A 27,424-nucleotide genomic window follows, 5' to 3' on the forward strand; every position below is an offset into this window, starting at 1 on the left:
GATAATGCTAATACATCTTCACTTGCTGTCCAGACTCCATACCCTCATAAGTTATCACTTGCTTGTGTCATGCACTGCAAACATGAACCAGCATTTTCTGTTTTTATCCATCGGGGCGCTTCGCTGATCTTTTCGTTACTGAGTGTGTTTGCATCATGCATGATAATGTTCCCATGTCATTGACAATCAAGTATTTAGTTTGTGCTGTTGGGGCCGGTGGATGATACAGCCCAAATGAGTTCATATTGCAATGACGAGGAAGCCAAGCTGAAACTGGTCAGTCAAATCAGATGAGTGACAGTTAAACATGTCACACATGAAGTGAAACAAAGCTAAAACTCATGCTTCCATCTTCTTCTCAATGTTACACTCTTTGGTCAAAATGTTTTCTTCAGTGTTTCAGTACCAGTACCAGTGGTATCCTGCTGGTTTCCTCACTGCCATCAAGTCCTCTGGACAAACATGAACACATCTTTGGTACTCTCAGGTTGAATGGCTGTGATTGGCTCACGCATCGCTTCCGTTCAGCAGCTGCTGACCAATGCAAGCGTGTGAGTGCAGTCAGATGATGGAGAGGGAACTCGCTCTTATTGGTTGACATAAAGATTAATGATTGAAAAGTCTTTCTATCACCATCTGAAGACGTCGATGTGTCCACTTCAACTTGGAGGGCTGATGAAGGTCAGTCCTTGTCCCTATAACTGTTATGTTCTCAACCTGTGATTGCTATAGGAAAGGGTGTGTATTGTGCGTGCCTGATGGGTGGGTGTATGTGGCCGGGTATAGGATTGTTGCTGAGTTCAACCCTCACAGCGGCTGGCATTTTGCTTTAAAATACAAAATGACAATAGTTTTCCCATGAATGAGACTCCAAGTGATATTAAATTGTCGTATACAAACGCATGTGCTCATGTGTACGTGCAAATGTGTCCGAAATATATTTCAGGTACAGCTAACAGTGTGTGTGTGTGTGTGTGTGTGTGTGTGTGTGTGTGTGTGTATGTGTGTGTGTGTGCGTGTGTTCGTGCGTGCATCTCTGTTCAGATCGGTGCGTGCCGTACATGCACACGCGTGTCTCAATCAGACGGAGATGGGACAGGTGATGATCTTGTCCTCCAGCATCACGCTGGTTATGAGGAAGACGAAGTAGAGCAGGAACATGAAGAAGCCCAGCAGCTTGCTCATCCTCCACTTGCACGCGGCGATGGAGATGATGACGAACAGGAGCATGAGGAAGAGGAGCACGATGGCACAGAAGAGGCCGTTGCTGCTCACCTGCACCGGCGCAAAATCGTTGATGAAGTGGTAGATCAGCCAGGGGAATGGCAACCTGAGAGAGGAAGAGGAAGAGGGAGAAGAGAAGAGAAGAGAAGAGAAGAGAAGAGAAGAGAAGAGAAGAGAAGAGAAGAGAAGAGAAGAGAAGAGAAGAGAAGAGAAGAGAAGAGAAGAGAAGAGAAGAGAAGAGAAGAGAAGGATTGATGGATTGATGGATTGATGGATTGATGGAACCTTCAATCAAAAATTGGCGAAAGTGGCCGTTTTCAAGATGTTTTGGCCATTATCTCTGGAACGGAAGGTCCAATCTGCTCAGTTCAAAGCTTGTTGGATGTGTGACTTTGAGGACATTAAGCACAGATTGACACCTTTTGGGGTTTTTGGGCCAAAAAGTATGGTCATTGTTCCGAGGCTCGGCCCGGCCCGGTAGGGCCCAGTTAGGGCCGGGCCTTAATTTTCAGGCCAGTTGAGAACTCTAATTGATGGATTGATGGATTGATGGATTGATGGATGCTGGACTCACCCCACAGTGATATCAAAGATGTTGGATCCCACAGAGCTGGACACAGCCATGTCACCCAGGCCCTTCCGAGCAACGATCACACTGGTGATGAGGTCAGGGATGGAGGTGCCGGCTGCTAATATGGTCAGGCCCATGATCTCCTCTGTGATCCAGAAGGTCTCTCCAACCTGGGTTCATCAAAAGAAGAAGTCAGTCAACCTGTTAGAGAGCCTACCATGATGGAACTATTTTCATCACGTGAAACAATCGGGTGTAACTTTTACAGCAGGTCAGGTAAATAGCATCTTTGACAGCAAAACCCAACCCAAGACCAAACTAATCTTCGTAATAGCTCCAATAAGCAACTTATAGAAGCATGAATTGAGAGTGAGAGAGAGAGAGAGACAGAGAGAGAGAGAGAGAGAGAGAGAGAGAGAGAGAGAGAGAGAGAGAGAGAGAGAGAGAGAGAGAGAGAGAGAGAGAGAGACAGAGAGACAGAGAGAGAGAGAGAGAGAGAGAGAGAGAGAGAGAGAGAGAGAGAGAGATCTTTTGAAACATCGGCTGAGAACCATGCAACTTTAAATTAAGATAATACCTTTTATTTGAAAGTAATGGGCACCTTTGATTAGTTTGTGAACTAGTAAGAGAGACAACATACAAAAAATAAAGTCAGATAAAGCTAGCAAGGTTAGCTTGTTATACTGAGTGAAAAATGCTGAGATATATTTGGGCCAGACTGAATTGGTTGAGTTGAGCTGAGCTGTACTGGCACTGTCCAGAATAGAATCTCATCTGGTCCTGGAGCCAGGCAGATTAGGTGGGATTAGCTGATCCCACATACAATGACCTGACTCCTGATGAGACCATTTTCAGAGAGGAGAGAAGAGAAGAGAAGAGAAGAGAAGAGAAGAGAAGAGAAGAGAAGAGAAGAGAAGAGAAGAGAAGAGAAGAGAAGAGAAGAGAAGATCCACAGATGCACTTAACGTGTGAGAGAGGAGATAGATGATGATGCCCATCGATCAAAATGTGTGTGTTACATGGGAATTATATTATAGCCCATTAATAAATGGTAAGTGTGCGTGTGAGAGAGACACTCTGTGTGTGTGTGTGTGTGTGTGTGTGTGTGTGTGTGTGTGTGTGTGTGTGTGTGTGTGTGTGTGTGTGTGTGTGTGTGTGTGTGTGTGTGTGTGTGTGTGTGTGTGTGTGTGTGTGTCTGTGTCTGTGTCTGTGTGTGTGTGTGTGTGTGTGTGCGTGTGAATTTTACCTGGTGAGCCCACCACACCATCAGATAAGAGAAGGCGGCGATCCAAGTGATGGAGCCGATAAAAGTGATTGGAAAAAACTTTGTGGCTGACTGAAAAAGAAAAGCGTAATCACCCATCAATCGATTATATATTATATACATGTGTTTTTAATTTATCTTCATAAATGTATTCAATTTAGTCATTAGGCCAATTACCCCCCTGTGTATTAGTCCCTGTCACTGCAAACTCCTACTGTGGTCTGGGGAGGGTCTAGACCAGTGGTTCTAAAAGTGGGGTCCCAAGGGTCCTTGATGATGGGGGGGGGGTTCCAGGGGGTCCATGCATGCGGAGGAACATACTGTCCCTCCCAGCTGCACTCCCTGCTGAACAGGCGCCCAGACCACCTGTAGGAGTCGCTATAGCACAGCGACAGGAAACGCCCTCCCCACCTGACTGGCTTCCCAGTTCGGGACTCCCTCTTCCTTTGATGTGGCGCCCAGGTGGCGCCTATAAACCCTAACCTTCACCAAAACTATGCCTAAACCTAACCTTAACCCTAACCTCACAAACACTATGCCTAACCCCAACCTGTCCTTAACCCTATAACCTCACAGAAACTATGCCTAAACCTCAAAACCATGTCGACCTGGGCGAAACACCTAACCAAAGATGAAAAAATGTGATGTATTGGACAATAAAAAAAAAAAGAAACTTGAAAATTTGAATGCCTGGCCAAGCCGGAGGCAGAACAGAGGATTTAACCCATTCAGTTTGGAAAGCCGGCTCAATGGCCTTCTGGTTGGAGTGTCCGCCCTGAGACTTGGAGATCGGAGTTCGATCCCCAGGCGGGTCACACCAAAGACTCTAATAATGGGATCCAGTGCCTCCCTCCCCCTTAAATCTACACATAAGATTGCGTAGCAGAGCAGGTGGGTACCCCAACACTAACAAACATCTGTCTATCTACATCTGGTACTTATATATATAGCAACATGTGTTTTTCAGAAAACGCTTAGGATTTAGAACAGTGGTTTTCAAAAATAGTAGATAAGCCTATATATATAAGCTCACAGCAAGCTTGTACATCTACTATTTTTGAACATTTTTGAAAGTGTTTTTCTTATAATTTATAATTTTTTAACAGGTCTTAATGGGTTAAACTCTGGTCTCCACGGAGGTGGACAGGATCTTTATCCCTGCACCACCCGCATGCCCTATCATGTGATTATTGAATCAGCTAATTAATGACTCCCTCACTACATCACTATAGCAATATTATCAGTTCTGCTTCTGACCCAGAAAATTAGACATCATCCCCTGACGAACCTTATGTCTATGTTTTTTAAGTCAATCTTTATGTTTTATGGATGTATACTGTATGTCACGGATTAGGAGGTGGGCTGGAATATCTGTTATTTCCAAATGTTCCATAATATGTTGGAGTTACTTTTCAATTCTAAAACCTCCTTTAGAAGTTCCCTACTTTAAAACCTTCTTGATTCTTATATGCTACCTTAAAAGTGTGTTTGTTGAAAATATTATTGGGGAGAAAAGGTGTTGTTAATTATGTCCCTTTGATCCAGTAGGCAATATGTCATATCGTTTTTGCGCGGGTGCGTGCGTGTGTGCGTACCTCTCTCCTGACATCAGGCAGTGTGAGCCACAGGGGCAGGACGAGGGGGAGGATGAAGAGGTACGTGATACGTTTCCTGTTGGTGTCTGGCCAGGCCAGGCTCAGAGGCTGATCCTCATCCTCCTCTTCATCATAAGCCTGAGGAAGAAAAACCCACAAAAAAAAAAACCTTTTAAAAAAGATATAAAATTCAAAGAGATTCAAAAGGTCTTCTTCACTGTGCATTGAGGAAAAGGCAACAATGAACTTGAGTAGGGGTGCAACAATTAATTGAAGGAATCGATTCCATCGATCATTCAAAATAATCGATAATTTAATAAAATAATTGATTTATAAGCTATCCCCATTTTGGGCATGTCATTACAGGTGAAAAGTTCCAATACATTTTTAGTTGAAAAAGAGTGAAAATAGGTGATATACAATCACCTATTTGTGAGTTTTCACTGTTTTTGCATGACACTGTTGTGCAACGAAGGAACCATTAACTGGTTAATCGAGTTGTTGCTATAGAATATTTTTTATTTACAGTATATATTAAAAAAAACTTCTCAATGATTCGATTAATCAAAAAAGTGATCGATAGAATAATCGCTAGGGATATAATCGATAGTTGCAGCCCTAAACTCAAGTGTGATGATAATAATAATGATGATGATGATGATGATAAGGAAGATGGAAGCCGCACCACGTCTCCTCCTCCTATGCTGCCGTTCATGGGTGGCGTGACCTCCACGGACACGTTGGACTTGGCGCTCTTAGAAATGTCTTTTGCCTCCACGCTGGAGCCTTTGTTTCCTAGAAGAGAGGAAGAGAATGAGGGAGGAAATAAAGAGGGAAGCTGCCAGTGACTTTTAGCAAAGCATTTCTATGGTAAAGGAGCGCAGTAGGAGTCAGGGTAAATAATAGCTGCGTGTGTGATAAAGAGGATTCTTCCTGATAAAGAACATACTGTAAGTGATTCAGAGTGTGATTGCATTCCAGACCAAATAGAACTGAGCACAGTGAAATGCGTCTCACGCTACCAGTGGTGGAAAGTAACTAAGTACATTTACTTAAGTACGGTACTTAAGTACACTTTTGAGGTATTTGTACTTTACTTTTTTCCAATAGTTTTACTTCTACTCCACTACATCTCAGGGGCAAATATTGTACTTTTACTCCACTACAATTATTCGAAAACTTTAGTTACTAGTTACTTTGTAGATTTTGATTATTAAAACAAAACTTACATTACCCATTTCGGCCATTTGAAAATAGCTGATCTACAAGCTCACAATGCGTGATTGCGACGCATTGTGAGCTTGTAGATCAGCTATTTTCAAATGATTTTAACAATTTATACATTTGAAAACTTGTGAAATGGGACATTCTGCATAATGAGAACTTTCTACTTTTGGCACTTTAAGTACATTTTGATACTAAAACTTTTGCACTTTTACTCAAGTAAATTTTGAATACCGGACTTTCACTTGTAACAGAGTATTTCTGCATTGCAGTATCGATATTTTACTTAAGTAAAACATTTACTTAAGACTTTTTCCACCACTGGACCACGCCCGGTGATCTCATCATGTGGGGCGAACTGTCAATCTACAGTAGGTGGGCCCAGGTTCAATCTGATCCCACCCAACACACCCATAGATCCGCCCCTGGTTGTACAATAACAGACCCCATGAAGTGGTTTGCTATAATATTATTCATATTTCAACAGAGGATGAATCAGCGCAGCAGTGGTGCACTCACCAACACCGTTGGCACCACCTTCGTCCTTACACTTCCTCTTAGCCATTCTGTGGAGGATTGATGCCTTCTCTTTGAATTGATCTAGAAAACACAACAACAATTAAGCTCTTGTTAATACTTTGACTGCGGTTGACTCGATAACGCGTCAATTGCTAGTTTCTCCAGTTGGCCGTCGACGCGTTAGACGCGTTGGACGCGCGTTCATTGTTTAATCTCTGATCGCGCTATGCTGCTTATTTTTCAATCTAGGTTTCGAGTTCCACTTACTTCACCCACACCTGCATCCGGTTTTATGACGCAGATTCCGTTTCTGGTTTTAATTTTTTCCCCCGGTCATTTTCGGCCAGAATAGGGAAACACACGGTTTTTCACACGGTATAAAAAACGAACGGACAGGTCCACTTCTATAATCTATAGTCTGGGTGACGAACAGTCATCGCCGCCGTGTATCACATCGTAATTTTGGCCGATCGGAGAATCTGAGAACACGTCACATCATCCGGTTTGACGTATTTGACTGGGTGTGGGGGGGGGGGGGGGCGAGTGAGTCAGCGAGCTGATCAAGCTGTCATTTGCTGCTCTCTAGTGGCAGATTTGTCGTATGTGTTTAAAACCGCACTCAGACAATTTATTTGAATGAAAAATTACAAAATAAAAAAATAAAAAACACAAAAATCGCTGGCACTGGGGGAGTACTTTATGAAAATACTCTGGCAGTCAAAGAGTTAATACTTTTCATTGGTTATATCTATGTTTATTACACGGCTTGGTTGAATGCTTGGTTCTGATTGGTCAATCGCTGAATTCAGCGGTCTGTTATTTCTTGATAATGACCGATGAGCTCAATAACAGACCGCTGTCTAATCAAAGTGCATGCGTGCGTGCATGTGTGTGTGTGTGTGTGTGTGTCAGTACCAGGGGGCGGCAGTGGCTTAGGGGTAGAGTGACCGGGTAGAGTGAACTGGAAACCTCAAGGTTCCCAGTTCGATTTCGGGCTCCCCCAGAGTTAGTGTCGAAGTATCCTTGAGCAAGACACTGAACCCCTAATTGCTCCCGATGAGCAGGCTGGTGCCTTTTGCATGGTTTCCTCCGCCATCGGTGTATGAATGTGTGTGTGAATGGGTGAATGTAATGCACAATCTATGAAAAGCGCTTTGGATAAAAGCGCTATATAAATGCACCATTTATTTTACCATTTACCATCGTCATCATTTGTAGTAGTACCATGTGAACTGAGTGGGTCGAGTGTGTGGATCATGAGTTGGAAGATGCTGTTTCTCATCAGGGAGTTGTGTAAAGATGCACAGCTGCCTTCCCTCTGCAGCCTGGGCTTGGTCTGAACACAGACAGACAGACAGACAGACAGACAGACAGACAGACAGAGGTAAGGCTGCAAGAAAGGCTCAGATGTGTGTTCAAGCAGGCTGTGCCAGGCACAACAAACTAGAGTGGGTGAAGTCATTGAGTCAGTGAGTGCTGGTCCTGACATCTAGTTAATTACAAGGTCCAAAACTAATTCAGTTTGCCCCCTTACAGTAACTTTAGTATTACTTGAGGATATCTAGGCCTACTTTTGTTTTTCAAGAGTAACTGTCATGACTGAGTAAATATCCCCCTTTTTTGTTTTCTTGCATTTAAAACAATATAATATATTAAGATTTAAAAAACTTTTCATCAATTAAAAACAATTCCAAAATTGTTCAAAAGTATTTCATAAATGAAATCATAACATACATAACATACAACGTTTAAGAAGTAGTGAAAATAGCAGATCTACAAGCTCACAACCCGGCGCCGAGTGCCGCGCTATGAGCTTGTAGATCTGCTATTTTTGTGCAACTCAAATCTTTGCTTCTGGGGGTCCCTGGAACAAAATATTTTGAGATGGGGGTCCGCGGCCAAATACATATTATTTTGGGGGTCCTTGACATGAAAAAGTTTCAGAACCACTGGTGTTGACCCCACGTGTCTCCTCTGATGCACTTGAAGTCACCATGACACTTCCCTAGCTGAACAGGCAGCCTGACCATATCTGTAGATTGCCGCGGCCATTTGTGTTCATTGGAGCACCCGGCAAAGCCGGAGGCACTGTGGATAATTCAAACCCCAATCCCCCCCTGGTGGTGGGCAGGAACTTTACCCTGCGCCACCCAGACCACGCACACATTCTTGCACATCACACATCATCTTACCGTCAGCTTGCCCTCATCCTCTCCAGCTCCGTTTGCCTTTAAGAAAAACACACAGTGAGACTTAAATACAACTGGATATGAAACAGATATATGTGAAACTATATATATATATAAAACAGATCGATATGAAACTATCTGCATAGAACATACAAAACTATTGTATATAGAACAGATTTATGTGCAAATGCATCTATCTATGAAGCCACTTGAAGACACTTGAAAATATAACACAATATAACATATAATTAAAAATGAACAAAGTCACAATAACTTGAAGAGTAATTTGAAACAAACTCATATAAGCTTTGCACATCTGAACCGATTAAACTGATTTAATTGTGTCAAGATTGATCACTTCAAATCAGTTTGAGCCTGTAGGTTATATGGCACACTAGAGCTTGGATCAGGCAAGGAATGGTAGTGATAGAAATAAGTCAGATGTAATGGGTCCAACTGATCAGTGACGTTTCTCCATTTCAGCATCATTAATATTAATTATTTTAATTAAAATACATATTTTGAATTAATTTGTAATTGAATAATAAGATATTTATAATCTTATATTAAATCTTCCAGTTCTGCAAAAGGTGGATGTACAGTACCAAAATGTATTTTCAAGCCAGTGTCAAACTGGAATGGAATTTTCTAGTTTTTGTAGTTTTAGTAAGAGAATCATTTGTGACACGGTACTTTTAAGTTAACAAATTGTTAACTTAGTTGTGCGCTGGTGTCAGGCTCCAACAGTAGCAGATTTACAAGCTCATAATGTGTTGCAGACACTTATCTAACTAATCTAACCCCAGCATTTCTTCAGAGGACATATTCTGCACAGGACAGCCATGTGGCCTCAAACAAATAACATACACATATAACATTTGAGTGGTTATGTTGCCAGTTTGTTTTGTGTTTTATGTGTGATGAGGAAGCTGAAGACTTTTATGACCTATCTATATTTTTATATAGATAGGTATATTTTATATCAAGCTTGGACAGCTAGATATTACACAGCTAATTTAGCAGCTTAGAGCTAGGTGCCCCCCACACACCACACGCACGCGCACGCGCGCGCACGCACACACACACACACACACACACACACACACACACACACACACACACACACACACACACACACACACACACACACACACACACACACACACACACACACACACACACACACACACACACACACACACACACACACACACACACACACACACACAGCTGTCCACTCATCCACACATTGCATATGAATAATTCTAATTTCTACTCCAACAGTATAGTATACTGATTTTGTACATTTTGATTGTTTTAGTCAAAATACAACATAGGTAGAAGGCTGCTATCCAGGGTCACTATTAAACAAATTTGCCTCCTTACATGTAGCTAGTTTTGGTTGTAAAGACACAACACACAGTGAATAATAATCTCTCATACTCTCAACCTAACATAATCGAGTACAGAGGTTAAGTTTAGAGAGAAACAAAAATGCCCACAAAGCTATATGGGATCTGGTTGGATTTCTGGGCTCCACAACAAAGTATCATCATTAATGAATTATCTTTAAAGGACGACTTCACTCATTTTCAACATATCTTCATAGAATGTGTCCTCTCCTCACTAATGCTCATGATAAAATGATTACATTGAGTGAGAACAATGGCTTCCATTATAGCATGCTAACTTTCCAGGAATAGAAAGCCCCATCGATGATGTCACTGGTAGGCGGGTTTCTGGACTGTCCACAGCCCTCCTCTGAGACACAAACCAAGTAGACAAACCATATTATAATGAGCATTAGTGAGGACCAATTATATAAAGATAGGTTGAACATGGGTGAAGTTGTCCTTTAAACAAAAACAAAAGTCCTTCTCAGAACCACTGCAGGGTCATCTAGTGGAGGGTTGTGGTTGTTGACATGATTTCTCGGTTCATTCTCAGACTTTTGAGCATAGATAATCCCTTTAAGATGAATCTGACACCTGACACCTGTTGCTGCTCGCAGCAGGGGGCGGGGTTCTATCCTCTGTTGTTAAGGTCTCATTATTACTCATCACTATTTACGTAAACAAACACTTACTAAAGATCTGTGCAGGACATTAAGAACAGAGCATGCAATCATCGTTCATGCCCTGTACACTTGTGTCATCCCTGGTATAGGTACACAAACACACATCATGTAGGCTGCATTATGTCAATGGTTTTAATCCAGTATAGGGTCCTTCTCCCCCCCCTATTGTCTATAAACCAACACAAAAAAACATATAGGCTATACCATCACCATTAAATCCAATCCCATTAGGAGTCAGTGCTACTGTATGTAAATGAAATAAGTAAATAAAAAGTTGAAAGCGGAAAAACACAGCGAGAAAGCAGAGGGTATTTAATTGTGTGTGTGTGAGAGAGAGAGAGAGAGAGAGAGAGAGAGAGAGAGAGAGAGAGAGAGAGAGAGAGAGAGAGAGAGAGAGAGAGAGAGAGAGAGAGAGAGAGAGAGAGAGAGAGAGATGTTCAGCATTAGGTTCACATGGCTCCTGGGACAGACACATGGCTGGAGACCCAGAGACTATTAGCCCTCAGCACCTGCTGCTCTGAGGCTTACTCATAGAAAGAGAGAGGGGGTGGGGGGGGGGGGGCTAACGCCGCACTTGGCTCATTTTTACACTCTCACAGAGTTACATTTCTCCCTATTGCTGGACTGCCAATATCTCGGTCTCTCTCACACTGTGAGAGTGAGTGGAACTGTAACAGAGCTTCTTTATCAGTCCAAGTGTCATAAACTCTGATCTATCAGTGTAACCTAAACATGTTGACAACAGCCAATCACTTTCTCTACATTGCTAATCCCTACATGTTAATCCCAGAGTTAAAATTTCACTTTAAAACACTTCTGGGGTCATATAGGCTCTAGGCACGGCAGCCATATTGGTTAGAAATTGGGCCTCTTCCTTACTTCCTTCACAGGCTTTACCAACGGTAGCCTACTAATGAAGGCTCCGTTCCATTTAGTGTAGCAAGTGGTTCTCAAAACTTCATTTCAATTGAGAGTGTACAAATGGACCCATAAGGGGCCATTTGGAAACCCCTCAAGGAACCCTGAGAGTGTTTCCAGTGAGCCAACATGCAACAATATCAGTACCCTGACCCTGTTTGACCAGAATGGAACAGAGCCTTCGTTAGTATCATTGGTAACACCTGTGAAGGAAGTAAGAGAAGAGGCCCAGTTTATTTCCAATATGGTTGCAGTGCATAGAGCCTATTCTGCTGTAATCTGAAGACTCACCTCTTCAGACTCCATCTCAGCCCATAGCACTTGCCCTAGCCCTGTAACTTAGATAGCATGTTATATGCCAGGTCATTGTTGACCTGGCATCCTATAGTATAGTGTGTATAGTTTCAATGTAGGCTGATGATAGGTTCTTGGTTTACGTATGTATTAGTTATTATTAGATTATTGGTTTACTTATGTATTACTTTATTATTAGACTACTAGTTTTATGAATTTGATGTACAGTATTATGATGTATTACCTTGTGTACTTGCTTACTGTAAATCGCTCTGGATTAAGAGCGTCTGCTAAATGCCTAAACTGTAAACTGTAAACTGTCATTATCCACAAGTTGATTCATTCAATATTAAGATGGTTGCTTCAATGGTTTAGTGGAACAAACACAGTCTGAATGAATTCATAATAACTTGTTACTGGTGTCAATTTGTTGCCTGGCAAGTGGCAACATTTACAGTTTTATAACTTTCCTGAATGATCTCACGCATTGGATTATAATTCTTTCTAGGCAGACATCTCTGCGTTTGGGTCAAACTCAGTCCTACTCCTAGCAACAATATCATATTGTTGCTTTTTTATGTTTTTAGTGGCTCAGGAGGTAGAGCGGCCGTGTTGTTATCAGATACTGTAGTTCCCGGTTCGATCCCAAGCTCCTCCTGGCTGCGTGTCGAAGTGTCCTTGAGCAAGATGTGTGTGTGAACGTGTGTGTGAATGGGTGAATGTAATGCATTGAAAGGTGCTACATAAATGCACAATGTACCATCAATCAACTTCAACACAACGTCTCACATCACAACGCATTGTGGGCTTGTAGATCTGCTATTTTTTAATTTTTGAAACATTTGGAAAGTGAAAGTGGTTAAGTCTGTCTGTGGGTTTCATGAACATTTAACCAATGAAAAGTATTAATAAGAGCTTGTGACTACCACATAATAATTACATTGGATCCACTAGAACACAAGTTATTTTTTCCGTTTCCTGAAAAGTAGTACGTTTTTGACATACTAGGTTTTCAACCGACAGCAACGATATGCAGAACAGGTCATTGTTTATTGAAACTCTCCTGTCTCCTCTAGAGGTTATTTATAATTGATTTCAGTCATATTAGATTCAAGGAGGTATTACTATTCAAAATAATAATAATTTCTAAAGCGTTTCAGTGGTCTCATCCCCAATCTAGAACAGTGGTTCTCAAACTTTTTAATGTCAAGACCTTCCTATACAAACCCATTGTAACTTCAAACTCCATTTTCACCATGTTAGATTAATCGGAAACACCCATCCTTGGTTCTGGTGACTCACCCTGCCCTCCTAATCCGTGAAGGGGCCGTGTTTTTTCGATTACTTTTTTCGTTTATTTTATTACAATTTTTTTTTTGTATTTCGTTTTTTCATTTCCCCCCCAAAAAATAAAAAATAAACGAAAAAGTAATTCTCCTCACGTATTAGAAGGATAATATCTGTCACCAGAACCAAGGACGGGTGTTTCCGATTAATCTAACATGGTTAAAATGGAGTTTGAAGTTACAATGGGTTTGTACAGGAAGGGGGCGTCTCTGATAAAATGAATATCAAATATCTAAATACTGACTCAAGCAACTTAAAAACTGTCTGGGGGGCTCCCAAAAGCCTGAGTAGACAATAAAATGACCCACATTTTTTTAAAGTGAAATAATAACCCTTTAACAAATATATATATATTCAAAGGTTTGCACAACTTTTCACCATTTTTCAAAAATAGCAGATCTACAAGCTCATAGCACTGGGTGACGTGCTATGAGCTTGTATATCTGCTATTTTGAATAGCCAAAGCATAAAAGGTTAAAGTGGTTAAAATTATTGTGATGCTATATGAACACATTTTGCTGGGGACACCCTGGAACTCCCCCACGGACTCCTGGGGGTCCCCGGACCCCACTTTGAGAACCAATGATCTACTGCAGAAGACATATGAAGACTGACAGAATCAGGCCTCGCCACTGAATATCATCATCATCGCTTCGAGAAGAGGTGATGGAGAAAACCTTTCGATGGACAATCGAGGGAGACATCTAAATACTAGACCTATTCTATTTTGGCTCCTTGTATTGCCTAAACTGCAATATAGCAGTGGTCCAGCTATTTCATTTTTTAGCTATTCAAAAAAAATAGTTGTTCTACAATGTTTGAGAACTATTACTATGCATTATAGGCTGGGGAACATGGTTGAATGACTGGAAACACCCATGTGTGTGCGCACATACACTCACATACACACGTTTGCACACTGTGTGCATAACTATATTCATATATTTCTATCACAAACCTGTGTTCATAAATACTGTAGTTTATGTGATTCTGTATGTGGTGGTCCAGTATATCAGCATTGAAAGAGAAGTCATTATGAACTATTCACATAACAATAAAGCCATGTTTTCTGTATACCACATGCACTGTAGAAATGATATGGTACACAAAATATGGTTTCCAAAACAAACCCATAAACTCTTTAATATAGCAAGAAGTCACTAACCACTTAAACTCAATATACTTAATTGACCGGGGCTCTACTAGATCCTAGTATTTCACTCCACTCTACACCAAATCTCTTGAGTGCCCAATAGGGTTCAAGTGGCTAAAAGTGAGCTAGAGCAGACAAACTTGGATGTGTTTCAACTTTTGCCTGCTCTCTTGATACTTTTACTTGAGTAAAAAAAAAATGGAGTACTTTTTCCACCACTGGTCTCTTGTCAACCAGAAGCATCTACAGTGTGCCTGTCCAGCGTCCACTTGACCGTTCGTCCGAGCTGTGGGACTTATCCGGGATTTAATCGGCAGAGATCTCCACTTTTAGAAACGGTGACTTTAATCCCTGCGTGTGAACTTCTCACAACAAACTTTGCATGCTGTCAGTGTTCAGGAGTTGTCCGTTTACTGCTTTCTTTCTCACTATGTAGACTATCATTTCCACTTTGATGGTTTCTTTTTCTAGCTTGTATATATCGAACATTCTCAAGTAACCTGTATTTTACAATGGCTCACACGGTCAGGACAGAACGGCGATAGCTCAGAGGCTCAGCCCCGGATTCAAGAGACTAAAAATAGATGGTTTCTTTTTACCTCATGCACGCTCCTTGCTTCACCTCACCGATGAAATCACTGGCACACTCTCGCTAACACTCTGCGACAGTTTTCTACCTTTTCCTGGTAGAAGCTGAAAACTTAGCTCAATGGCACCTTGACAGAAGCCGTTGATGGATGGGACAGAATTAGCCTAGTGAGTCTACTAATTCATTTTCCTTAGAGGCATAGTTCACCCAAAAAGGACTTTTTTTCGATCGATGTTTTTTAGTTTTTGTCGCATTCCTAACTGCTAAGCCAATGATTTGATGACCAGCGAACTGTTAGGCAGCGGTTCCGGTAGGAGATACAAAGGAGACTCTTTGTGTCTCCTAACGGAACCAAATTATTGGCTTAGGATTCAATGCGGCAAACAAAAAAATATCCATGAATTCAAGTCTCCATGGGTTGACTAATCGATAGAAAAAAAGTCATTTTGGGGGTGAACTATCCCTTTAACAAAACTGTTCTAGCCAATTTATTTCACTCACCTTTGAAATGAATCAACAAATCCCTATTTTATTCCCTACAGTATATGCCTCTGTTTTATCTGGCTTTTAATTTTACTGTCTTATTATTACCTACTTTTTATGTGTGCTCTTTCACCGAATGTAAATCACATTGAATTGTATTTGAATGTACATCATGTACTGATAGTGCTAATAAAGTAGGGTTGACTGACAGATTGATTCCAACTGATTGCTCATTGATACTATAGCATGTAGTACTGCAAAACAATCAGTGAGTGTCTATAATGACTATGTTTGGAGAGGATGAACCCTGTGAGACACGTGAGGTCAACCTGACAGAATCCTCAATGGAAAAGGCTTAGCAGCACTGGCCCCCGATCAGTGTCGGCCTGCTTTCTATTGGCCTGTATGAGGAAATGTGATATCATTATTGTTACGGAGCAACCCAGCCCTATAGACAATAACAGTGACTCTGCATGCACACAAACTATACAACTGCTTCCAGTTAACATCAAGCCGGCTTGGAAGTGTCTTAGTTCTGTATTGCATATTTCCTAGAATTCCTTGTATCTGTATAGTTTCCTTAAAATCATCTGTATGCATTGATAAAGATAACAGACTATTCATGGGTTTTAAGCTTTTCTATTTATTATTTGAACCTGTGTTTAATGAGCTGATTGTTTGTCACCTGTCTCTCCTCTGCAGTACAGGCAAGCCTGTTCGATTGGGAGGTGCCAAGTACTGTGGAAGAGGGGTGTTTTGTCTCTTGAGTTAAATGTGAATGAATTGATGCCTGGGAAATGCATTAGATTTTTTGGGTAAATTTGTTTATGTAATTGTGTAAATAAGTCATGGGCCATGAGTAGCTTTGTTTTAGTTAATTGATTACCAATTACAGGTAATTTTCTCTTGGTAGGATCCACCTGGTATAAAGAGCAGGTTGGGATGATCAAAGCTGAGTTTTTTGTTTTTTAGGGACAGAGAGCCAAAGGGCCTTAGTTAGAAGGTATAGCCTGGTATAGCACCGCCTGAGTTGGTTTGTCTTTTTGTCTGCCATTATCTGTTCTTTGTTTTGATGTCTTCATTTTTTTAAAGCTTATTTGGTAAAGCTACTGTATGATTTTTGTCTAGGCCTAGGGTTGGGACTCGTTAGGATTTTAACGGTTCCGATTCCTTACCAATTCCATCTTAACGATTCCGGTTCCTAACGATTCCGCTGCCCGATTCCTAATATCATTTTTTTTCCTTTTTTTTCTTCTGACATCCTATACTTATATATATATATACAAGTACATAATAAACACAAATTCGATCATACAAATGCAGCGTATCCACCCCACACACACTTGTAGGTGCCACGACGTCACCACAGGCGCTTGCATGCAGACAGCTGAGCCAAATGAAGACAGATGAGAAATTCCAGGAACCACTTGCGGGAGCCTTTAATGCAAATACGTTGGAACCGCTTCCGGCTCTTAAATCTCTTTGAAAAAGAACCGGTTCCGGGTCCGAACCCTATCTAGGCCTGCACTGTAAATACTGCACAGGACTTTTGGTGTTCATTTTTGGGGAGAAATAAATACACTCAAAACAACATTCTGGACTTTGTCAACTTTTTGGAGCCTTGGCCTGACTTTACCATAAACAAACTAATTTGATTGACTTTTTACAAGATTGATTACCATAAACAAACTCATTTGATTGACTTTTTACAAGATTGATTACCATAAACAAACTCATTTGATTGACTTTTTACAAGATTGATAATTCAAAACGAAAAGTGAACTAAACCACTGCTCAACCGAGATGCTGGAGCTGAATAAAATCAGGGTGAACAAAATAAAACGGCAACCGCACACTCAAAACTCAAAAACGTTTTACAAGCTTTGGACCTTCTTCAGGATGCCTGAAGATCAAACGAGCGAAAGCGTAGTACGAGTGTGCGGTTGCTGCTTTCTTATGGTCAACGAGATGAATTATTAACATTACAATGATGTTTATAGCTCTCTGTCAGTGGATGCTGCTCTGGACACTCAGAGATAGGGTGCATCGAGCAGGGTGATCCAGGCCTGGTACTCTAGAATCAGTAGCTCTCAAAGTGGGGTCCTTGAGGGGGTTCCAGGGGGTCCCCAGCAAACTTAGTACCATCAAAATCCGTTTAACCCTAGTAAATGCATCAGCTGTTTGAACAGAGCTGATCTACAAGCTCTCAACTGCTCAAAACACATGTGTTTTGAGCATCTGCTATTTTCAAAGCCTTGAAAAACCTTGAGCATTTTGGGATATTTTGGAAACATTTTAACAACAATAATCTTGTATGGGGGTCCCTGGCACCAAAACTCTTCAGATGGGGGTCCGTGCCCAAGTACATATTAATTTGGCGGTGCTTGACATGAAAACGTTTGAGAACCGCAGCTCTAGAGTTCAGATTTTTCTGCTGCATTTCAGCGGCACAATGTTGAATTGCATGTTTCGTAAGTCACCTGCCGAGGCGCACCGGGGGGTAGAAGTGACAGCGAGGAGATTGCTGTCCTGTGTGTTTGCTGTCGTCACAGCAGGTATAAGCAGGTGATCAGGGGATCAGAGAGGATTGGAGACTTTAGAGTGTTCAACCAACAGAACCAGCTCATGTCCCATATCACGGACACCGGCCATATCTGCCGTTAAATCGCCACAAACATAAGCTATGTGCTAAAAATGTACCATGAAAAATGTGCACGATGACATTAGAACTGAAGGGTTTTATTTCCACTCGGTGATGTGTTGATTTCTGGCCCCACCCTGCAGCCCTCTATTCTTAGTGGCTCTAATAGGATTGATGCAGATTAAACCCGGGGGATTAACACACGTTAATGAGGGCAAGCGAATCGTACATCAAGTGCCCGACGACAGAAACACAAAAGCTGTCGCCAAACTCATCAGACTCATCTTTGAGGTGAGACGGACAGAGGAACAGACAATGGACCTTTTTCATGGCAGCCATATTGACATGAAATATTAGGGTACAGGTTTACCCAATGAAAACATTAAGGCTCTGTTCAATTTAGTCTAGCAGAGCCTTTCCAGTGAGCTGTAACATGCACGACGATAGCAGCACCCTGACTTTGTTTGACCTGAATGGAACACAATCCTATTTAAAACCCTGTACACTTAGTTGAGCGGGGTCCCCCCTCGGCTCGGTCTAGGTCGGCTCCATTTTTCCCTGTACACCAAATCGCTTTGCAGAAAATAGCCATTGCTTGTAGATCCGGAGAATGTTATTTAATGTCAAAAATAGCTGCTGTGAAAAAGGTCTATTCCCAGAGATGCTAATGGAGGCGGTGAGAAGGGTGTGATGAGGATACAACCATTGTAAGTGCTGGGAGGTTTAAGAGACAAAGAGAAGCTACAGTATAAATGAACACCAGTGGCTCAGGTTTAAGATACAATAAACACAGTAAAATCTATTATCTATTTGTAACTCTCAGTGTACAATTGTAACCAAATGGAACATGTTGTACACTCTCAGAGTTAAATGAACACAGAGGCTTTCACTGTGTAGGGATTGATGTTTTAGGTTGTTGGGTGAATTCCTTTTTTCACACATCTGTCATTGTGCCAGGCCAATGTGGTGAATCGAAATGAGTCCTCTATGGCAGAGGTCTTCAACAGGTGGTCCGGGACCCCTAGGGGGTCCTCAGAGTTACTACAGGGGGGTTGCCAAATCTTCTTTAAGTGATGGAATTTTTCAACTGATCAACTGAACCCTGAAAATGTTAGATCTACAAGCTGCGAGCTTGTAGATCTGCTATTTTCGGCAAAGAGGATTGGTGTAGGGGGGAAAAAGAGCAGGCCAAGTACAAGTAAATACAAGTATTGAGTGGTTAACTGTCTATGAAGTCTATGAAACTACGGTATCTAGGAAATCTATGACAAAGTTTAATCTGCAACACAATTTTATACAATATGTAGCGGGGGTCCCTGCTTCATCTCTCTCTCTCAGCTAAGGGGTCCTTGGCCTGAAAAACGTTGAAGACCCCTGCTCTATGGAGTAAATAAAGTGAGTGGAGTGAATAAAGGCTAAGTTTAGTAGACCAATTTCAATATACTGTGTATATATTATTATTATTTTTATTTAAAGGAACCACTAAATGGAGCCAATTGAAAGGAAGTGAGAGTGGATCTACATTACTTCCTTATCAATGTAAATACAATAATACATAATAATGAAAACAAAATGACCTTTTTTTGTTTTTGGTGGTTTGACAGCATCTTAACCCCAAAAGTCTCAATAGTCATGGTAGGTAAATAATGGTACAGTGGGCTGACCATCTAATCACAAAGCAGTTGTGGTTAGCATAGCAGCACTCTTTCTAATCTTCTTAGAGTGACATTTTAATTGGACACAAGTTCAACATGTGTGTACCCTTGTTGACATGCAATGCGTCAATACAGGACCAGTGGACCACTTAACAGTCAATCAAACCTAATATTATATTTTAGATGCTCCTGTATGCAAGATCGGGCTGTTCATACAATGCTCTTATTTGTACATTTGTGACAAATAATTACTTCCAGTCACATTGGATTGCCAGGGTGGTCCCTATATCTACTTAAAGTACCAAGCGTAAAAGTACTAAAATGTTTGAAAATAGCAGATCTACAAGCTCCCAACGCGTCACCAGCGACGCGTTGTGAGCTTGTAGATCGGCTATTTTCAAATAGCCTATGTATGAAATAGGGCTGGAGTGGTTAATATATGTTTTATAATGTAATAATTTATATCTGCAAAGTAACTAGTAACTAAAGTTTTCAAATAATTGTAGTGGAGTAAAAGTACAATATTTTCCTCTGAGTAGGCCTAGAAGTAAAAGTATTGAAATGTGTAAATACTCCAGTAAAGTACCTTAAAATTGTACTTAAGTACAGTACTTGACCAAATGTACTTAGTTACTTTACACCACTGGATATGGCTCATAGTTAACCACTTACTAATACAGTCATTTTACAATTGCAACGAATGGGTAAACATTAAATGTCCAATTGAGAATGATCTCTGAAGCTGCTCAGTATATGCCCCTGAAGAACTGGTGATGGGTTATTTCACACCACTGTATACTACAGACATGCTGTGCTAGGAAGTGGCTACAATGTACAGTCGTTTGAGCAGGAATCACCTGACTTCCGTATGTGATTACAACATCAGAGAGCAACAGATCTGACTCCGACTGTGTGCACACAGACAGACAGAACAGACACAAGAGATGGAGACAAACGTGACAATAAACAAAATCATAAGCTTTACTTCTGTGTTTCTTTTTGCTAGTTTGACCGAATGCGCCACATCGTCACGTCTTTTCTCTCTCATGGTGATCAGGGTTGCCAGACCTGCTTATTATAATTTCCCCGCAAGATTTTATTTGAAAATAGCCGATCTACAAGCTCACAACACGTCGCATCGCGACGCGTTGTGAGCTTGTAGATCTGCTATTTTCAAATAGCTGATGTATATGTTAAAGTGCTCACATGGCCCATCTTTTGGGCTGGTTTTCCTATACCTGGTTGCTTGTTTCTCTCACAGAATCTGGCAACACTGATGGTGATGCTTGTATTGGCTTGTGGTCGGCTGCAAACATAGAAGAATATGAAACACAGATACTACTTAACCACTTTCAACCTGGCATCCCTATTTTGGGGATGTCATTACAGGCAAACATTTTCAGAAATGTTCGAAAATAGCAGGTCTACAAGCTCACAACGTGTTGCTTCGCACTGAGACATGTAAGCTTTAAAGATCAGCTATTGTAGCTATTTTAGAAAATTTGTGAAAGCATAAGATAGGGCTTAAGTGGTTCACTTCCAGAATATCAGACTTTCCCAAATGGCAAATGTCTTAATTAATGTATGGTTATGGCCATGTAGAGATCCATTTTTGATTCGAGCAACTTGTATATGACATGTATATGATATACTCGAGGCATTTTCACTTTCTTTCTGAACTCGCATTGGGCCGTTCCTTGACCTTCTAAAAAATACTGTGGCCCTCAAAACCATGGCCATGCTCCTTCCACCAGACTGAACCAGAGCAGACAGTGTGCAAATGTGTGCAAATGTCAAAGAAGATGTGCAAATATCAGAAGGTTTGCAAAGGTCAAGGAATTCTGTCTGGTTTTCTAACAGAAGAACTCCAATCTCAATCCAAACAGTGAAACCTGGTATAATTACGCCCTCTGATAAACCTTTTGGTCAAAATTAATCCACTGAAAATATGTATGTTTTATGACTGACTTTATAAACTGAGTACCATGTAGCTCTAAAACTAGAAACCGTTTTACAGTTGAATGATCACTGAATGAGGCGGTTAAAAGGAACTACATAGATGACGTTTATTAAAGCTCAAATAAAATAAAACATTTCATAGTTAAAAAGAAGAAGGCTGCCATTGATGTTACATTTGCTGCTTAACTATTTGAAACTATTTTTCATTGGAAAATAAGTCTGTGGAACCATGAAGAGCATGGTTGTGCACTGGCTCTGGTTTAAGGCTGCAGCAAACAATTATTTTCACAATCTGTCCATGACTCCCTACAGGAATAGACCATAACATGACTCAGAGATGACAGGATCACACACATCTCCATATCCTTCATGTGACAAAGTTAGGAAGGTTTTGGTGTCTGGTAGACTGCCAACAGGAACCGATTTACACAGTAAATCGGTTTCTGGCTGGCAAGCGATACCATCACACGATGGAGTAAATTAAGCTTAACCCATTGAATCCGGGAACGCATACAGTGTCATTTTAGATTTCTTTGGCTATTCAAAAATAGCAGATGTACAAGCTCATAGCTCATATGAGCTATTAGATCCGCTATTTTTGAGGGAAGAAATCGTGAAAATGTGTGCAAATCTTTAAATATATATATATATACACACTTTTAACTCAAATCTTTGCTTCTGAGGGGGTCCCTGGAACAAAATATTTTTTCCGTGGCGAAATACATATCATTTTGGGGGGTCCTTGACATGAAAATACTTTTAGGATTTAGAAGACATTTTGTAGAATCCCCAGAAGCAAACATTTGAGTAAAAAAAAATCGCTTTAAATATATATATATATATATTCAAAGAATTGCCTACAATTTAAAAAAATAAATAAAAAAAAAAAGCAGATCTCCAAGCTCGTACCGCAGCACTCGATCTGCTACTTTTTGAATAGCCAAATTATAAAATAATGGTTAAAGTGCGTTCCCGGTTTTAATGGGTTAAGACTGTTCTCCCATCTTCATGTAGAAGTGTTTCTGGGAACCAGGCATGGCCTGCGTCACAGCTTATGTATTCCTGTTCAAGGCATCACAACCCCTATGCTGTCATTCGTTCTAATAGGCTAATGGTTGAATTTAGATCTGTGCATGGCAAAATACTGAGTGGTAATTAATTTAACCCTGAGATGATCCGGACGGTTAACTGGCTCTGGTAATGGATTGGTTTCCAATAAGAAACGCTAACGCTAAGGCCAGTAAGCTGTTTGCTACAGAAAATAAATCTCCAATTTTCCAAGCAATCAAAAAAAAGAAAAAAACCTGTATCTAGTTCATGGAACAGAAAACCGTTGGAAAACTCTTACGAAAACTCCTGCATAATAAAGTGAAGGTGCGTGATGTTCCAATGAATGGTGTGTGTGTGTGTGTGTGTGTGTGTGTGTGTGTGTGTGTGTGTGTGTGTGTGTGTGTGTGTGTGTGTGTGTGATATATAATGACATTGTTATACAGAATTATATTTAAATGTTATATGTGTGTACTATAAATTGCATATATGTATGATTGCGAAGTGCTTCAGTCTTGGTTTGTTTCATGCTAAGATTTGTCAAACTAAGTGAATCTTTTGTAGGCAGTGTAGGCATAATAACCTTCGGCTTCAGCCTATACCTTTTCGGTGCTATTTTGTACTTGTAAACTAAACTGTAGTATCTATCCATGTTCTGTAAAAAGGACTGAAATAAACTATTCATTCATTCATTCATATGGATGGATGGATGGATGGATGAATGACGGTTGGATATATGGACTGATGGATGTGTCCACCCATGGATGGATGAATGAATGGATGATGAATATAGGTCTGATGTACAGTATGGATGGATGAAGGGATAATGAATAGGGATGCTGTATGGATGGATGCATACATGGAGGAAGTACAGGATGTATTGATGGAAGCGCCCGCCTGTCCATGGCTTCATCCATCCATGGTTTTGCCATGGTAGACGGACAGACAGACAGACAGACAGACAGACTAACGAGGTGGTGGAACAGGAGCACTCACCTTCGGTGGTCCGGGTGCTTCCAGCTCGTCCACCTGGTTGCTCCCCAGCAGGCCCTTGATGACTTGCTCCACGCTGGCGTTGAACTTCATGAAGGTCACGTAGCAGAAGTAGCACGACAGAAGGGCCGCGCTCTCAAACGTGGTGATCTCGTTATCCAGAAAGAAATAGATGAGCATCAATAGCCCAATGATGTAGAAGGAAACGTCCCGGAACAGAGGCCACCACGTGAGGTTCAGCACTTCCTTGGAAAATATCGCGCACATCCCAATCACAAACAGGATGTTGAAGACGGCCGAGCCCACGATGGTGCCGATGCCCACGTTGCTGTGGGAGACGAACACTCCGATGACGGAGGTGAAGAGCTCGGGGGCCGAGCCGCCGGCCGCCATGAAGGTGGCCCCCGCCACGTCGTCCGAGATCTCGAGCTTCTCCGTGATGACGGTGAGCGCCGGGACGAAAAACTCATCGCAGACGATGGCTAAGGCGATGAACATGTAGAGCATGCCTAACATGTGAAGCACCACGAAACCCTGGCGCCTCTCCTCCAGGGAGAAATAGTCCGTGGGGTAGTCGCCCTGGGGCATCTCTTCTGAATGACCGTGGTTGACCGTGGAAACAGCTTTCCTGGCAGAAGACACCGGCGTGTCTTCTGCCAGGAGAGTTCTCTGGGGCACCGGGGCGCCCTCGGCGCCGTCCGGCGCCCGCTCTGGGTTCGCCGTCGTGGCCAGCGTCAAGGCACTCCATGAGAATACTGTGCACACCACCGTCAGGCTGACGACGAAACCCAAGATCCGTCCTGGACGCAGCTTTCTCCTGACGTTCTGGTAATGGTGGTGCCGGGAGCAGCCGCCGTGAGCACCTCGGAGAGGAGCGGAGGAATGCGAAGAGGAAGGGAGGGCCTCACCGGGAGCCATGGCGTCCCGGCCGCGACTTCTGGTTGGTATTATCAGATCCATGGTGTCTGGTGCTGGCAGTCAGAGAGGACGCCTACCGGAGTCCCCCACAAGGCCAAGCTGCTGCTGCTGCTGAGGTGGCTACAAGGGTGGGGGGTTCGACAGGGCTGACAGTGGATCACCGGTGGGTTGGCATAGCGCTGCCCCTCAGCCGTCTAGACACAATGGAATCCCTGAGGTCTGATACCAGGGTCGAGCACGTTCACAGGCTTCCACATATTATTCACTGGAAGACAGGAGAAAAAAAACAGAGAAAATGGCACAGGAACAAATTACTTAGGTTTCAATGGGTACGCTGGAGAACATTAGAAATACGTGTTTCAGTTTCTGGTGAAGAACTGGGTATCGTGCAGTCATAAATGACCCTCTTGTTGCAATACATGAGTTCACTCTGGTAAATGGCATAATACTGTAACATCACTATATAACCATATTAACATAAACAGCATGACGTGCAATCCCCAGTGATGTTGAAGTGCAACAGGTGAAGCCCTGAAACCTGACCTAATAGTCTTGTATAAGACGCTAAAGGCAGTATAACCTTGTCCTCCATTCAGAGAAAGATTATAGTGATTAAGCTCACACGGCAGTGATAACTGAATCAAATTTCAGGCAACGAATGATTTCGAGACAAGCTGGGAATAAGAACTTAATTCTGAGATTATTAAGGTTTATATGATTAATTGATATTTATTTAAATATAGTGAATAAATAGGTTAACAATGATATCAGAACTGTAACTGACAGAATTTATGAGGTGAGATGTCATTGGCAACTGTATAAAAAATGCATTCCTTTTAAAATGTCTAATTATTATCTTTTTCAACTGAACACTATCCCAAATTGTTGCATCCAGGACTGAGTGGAGTTTAAATACACATACAGAAATTGTGGGGATTTTACATCACTGTAAAAAAAATCATACAAACCAATACATAACTATGCATTTGGAAAAACAAAAACACCACACACATTTAATTATAATGATGAAGAGTGGCCTGCTTGACATTGCCTTGAGCCCCTTCAGTGAGAGCTGCCCCTGACATTAGTGAAAAGCTCATTAGAGGGCCTGAGAAGATATACTTACAGTAGATTAGCGTCAGGCCCTGCACACTGCTTGCACTGCACAAAGTCAAAGACCAATAGATGTGTGTGAATCTTGTTTTGGAGGACGTAATACATAAACAACTATAGTGAGACTCGACCAGATAATTTTTTTGGTTTTGCAGTGTGACTGAGACAACTTGAACTTGGACCTGACCATTCGCACATGCATTCACCTCAAACAGAAAGACTTAAATCTATCACCAATGAACAAACTCACGAATACTGAAGACAGTTCACCAAACCAGATAACCGCGTACATTACAGCCAATGACTACACAGTTAAATCCTCCTCACGCTTACCAAAAGAAATACTTGAAATCGGCCCCTCGAGGCCTTATAGAATGACTCCCTGAAACCTTACAGTGACTACACATCACAGATACATCACACATGCAGAAGCAATGCATATTCAGATAAGATATATATATTATATTATGATCATACCACTCTTTGCAGTCTCCTGTCGTACGGTGGAGAATCCAGCAGGCAAATGAAGGAGCACGGGCCGGTCGGTGCGGGGTGGTTGGGGGGTTATTCCGGGGCTGAAAGGCTCAGCGGTTCATCAGAAGGTCCGAAAGGTAAAACCTTTGTGAGATGTTCCTGCCTCCGGCAGAGGTGGAGCTCCAAGACACCAGGTCAGAAGCCAAGGATCATGGCTCCTCCTTCGTTCTACCTCTCTCTCCCTCCCTCCCCTTTGCATCCCACTTTAGTACTTTAACCCCTACCTCCACCTCTCTCCCTCTCCCTCTCTCTCTCTCTCTCTCTCTCTCTCTCTGTATTTCAATGTCAGTCTCCAAGAGGAGAAATCAGAGCATCTCCCACCATTACTTAACTGTTACACCTCCTTTTATTTTTGCCCCACTGGCATCAACACTAGCAAAGAACAATGGCAACGTCGGTCGGTTCGATTGGTGGTCACTTTACTTCCAAATAACATATCTCTGCTGTCGGGCAGAAACCAGCTAACTCCAAAATGTTCATTTTTCAGGAAATGACAAAAACAAAACAAAAAGTGGAGTTAGGAGGTTTTGTTCATCATTGATAAGAACAGCTGAATGGACCTCCAAGCTCACAATGAGGTTGGAGGTCAAAAGGGGGTGGAGCTTGGAGTCAGCAAAACCAGCTAACTCCACCCCCCTTTGCTGGAGTTAGCTGGTTTAGCAGAAAGTTTGAGGATCCAATGGAGTTAGCTGGTTTTGTCAGAAGCGCTTTTTAATACTTTTCATTGGTTACATTTTCTTTTCCAACAGACGTAAAGGGTGTTCAATAGAATAGATTTATGGAAAAAAATGCAAAAGCGGAAAAATAGAGTTAGCTGGTTTCTACCGGACAGCAACGATATCTTGAACACGACTGGCTGGACTGTCATGGAATTTGCTGTGAGTGTTCATGCTCCCCAAAGGATGAACTTCCTAATCTTGGAAACTCCCATGGCCTTTGCCTCAGGCCAAAATGTCAACCGTGCATGCAAATTATCTGTTTAAGCCTCACCTTGCCCTGTGAGACATACTGTAAGCGTTAGCAAGCTCCTGATGGTGACCTCATCTGTTCTGTTATTGTAGTGAAGATTGTAGTGAATCTGAAATTCTGAATACACTCGAAATATTTTTGCCATTTG

At 41.7% G+C, this 27,424-nt stretch overlaps 1 protein-coding gene across 1 annotated transcript; it reads right to left on the bottom strand.

Annotated features, from left to right (window-relative positions):
• Positions 1–1,080: 1,080 nt before the first annotated feature.
• LOC311064678 (solute carrier family 24 member 2) lies at positions 1,081–24,702 on the bottom strand (the record flags this gene model as incomplete). Its single annotated transcript, XM_084084590.1, has 9 exons — positions 1,081–1,330; positions 1,799–1,965; positions 3,042–3,131; positions 4,655–4,792; positions 5,340–5,449; positions 6,398–6,478; positions 7,598–7,733; positions 8,590–8,625; positions 23,746–24,702. 9 exons carry the CDS (start codon positions 24,700–24,702, stop codon positions 1,081–1,083), a joined length of 1,965 nt encoding a protein of 654 aa, XP_083940716.1.
• Positions 24,703–27,424: the final 2,722 nt, after the last annotated feature.

The sequence above is a fragment of the Gymnoscopelus microlampas genome (genome assembly GCF_963454915.1).
Source record: "Gymnoscopelus microlampas genome assembly, chromosome: 2".
In the NCBI taxonomy this organism is placed as follows: domain Eukaryota; kingdom Metazoa; phylum Chordata; class Actinopteri; order Myctophiformes; family Myctophidae; genus Gymnoscopelus; species Gymnoscopelus microlampas.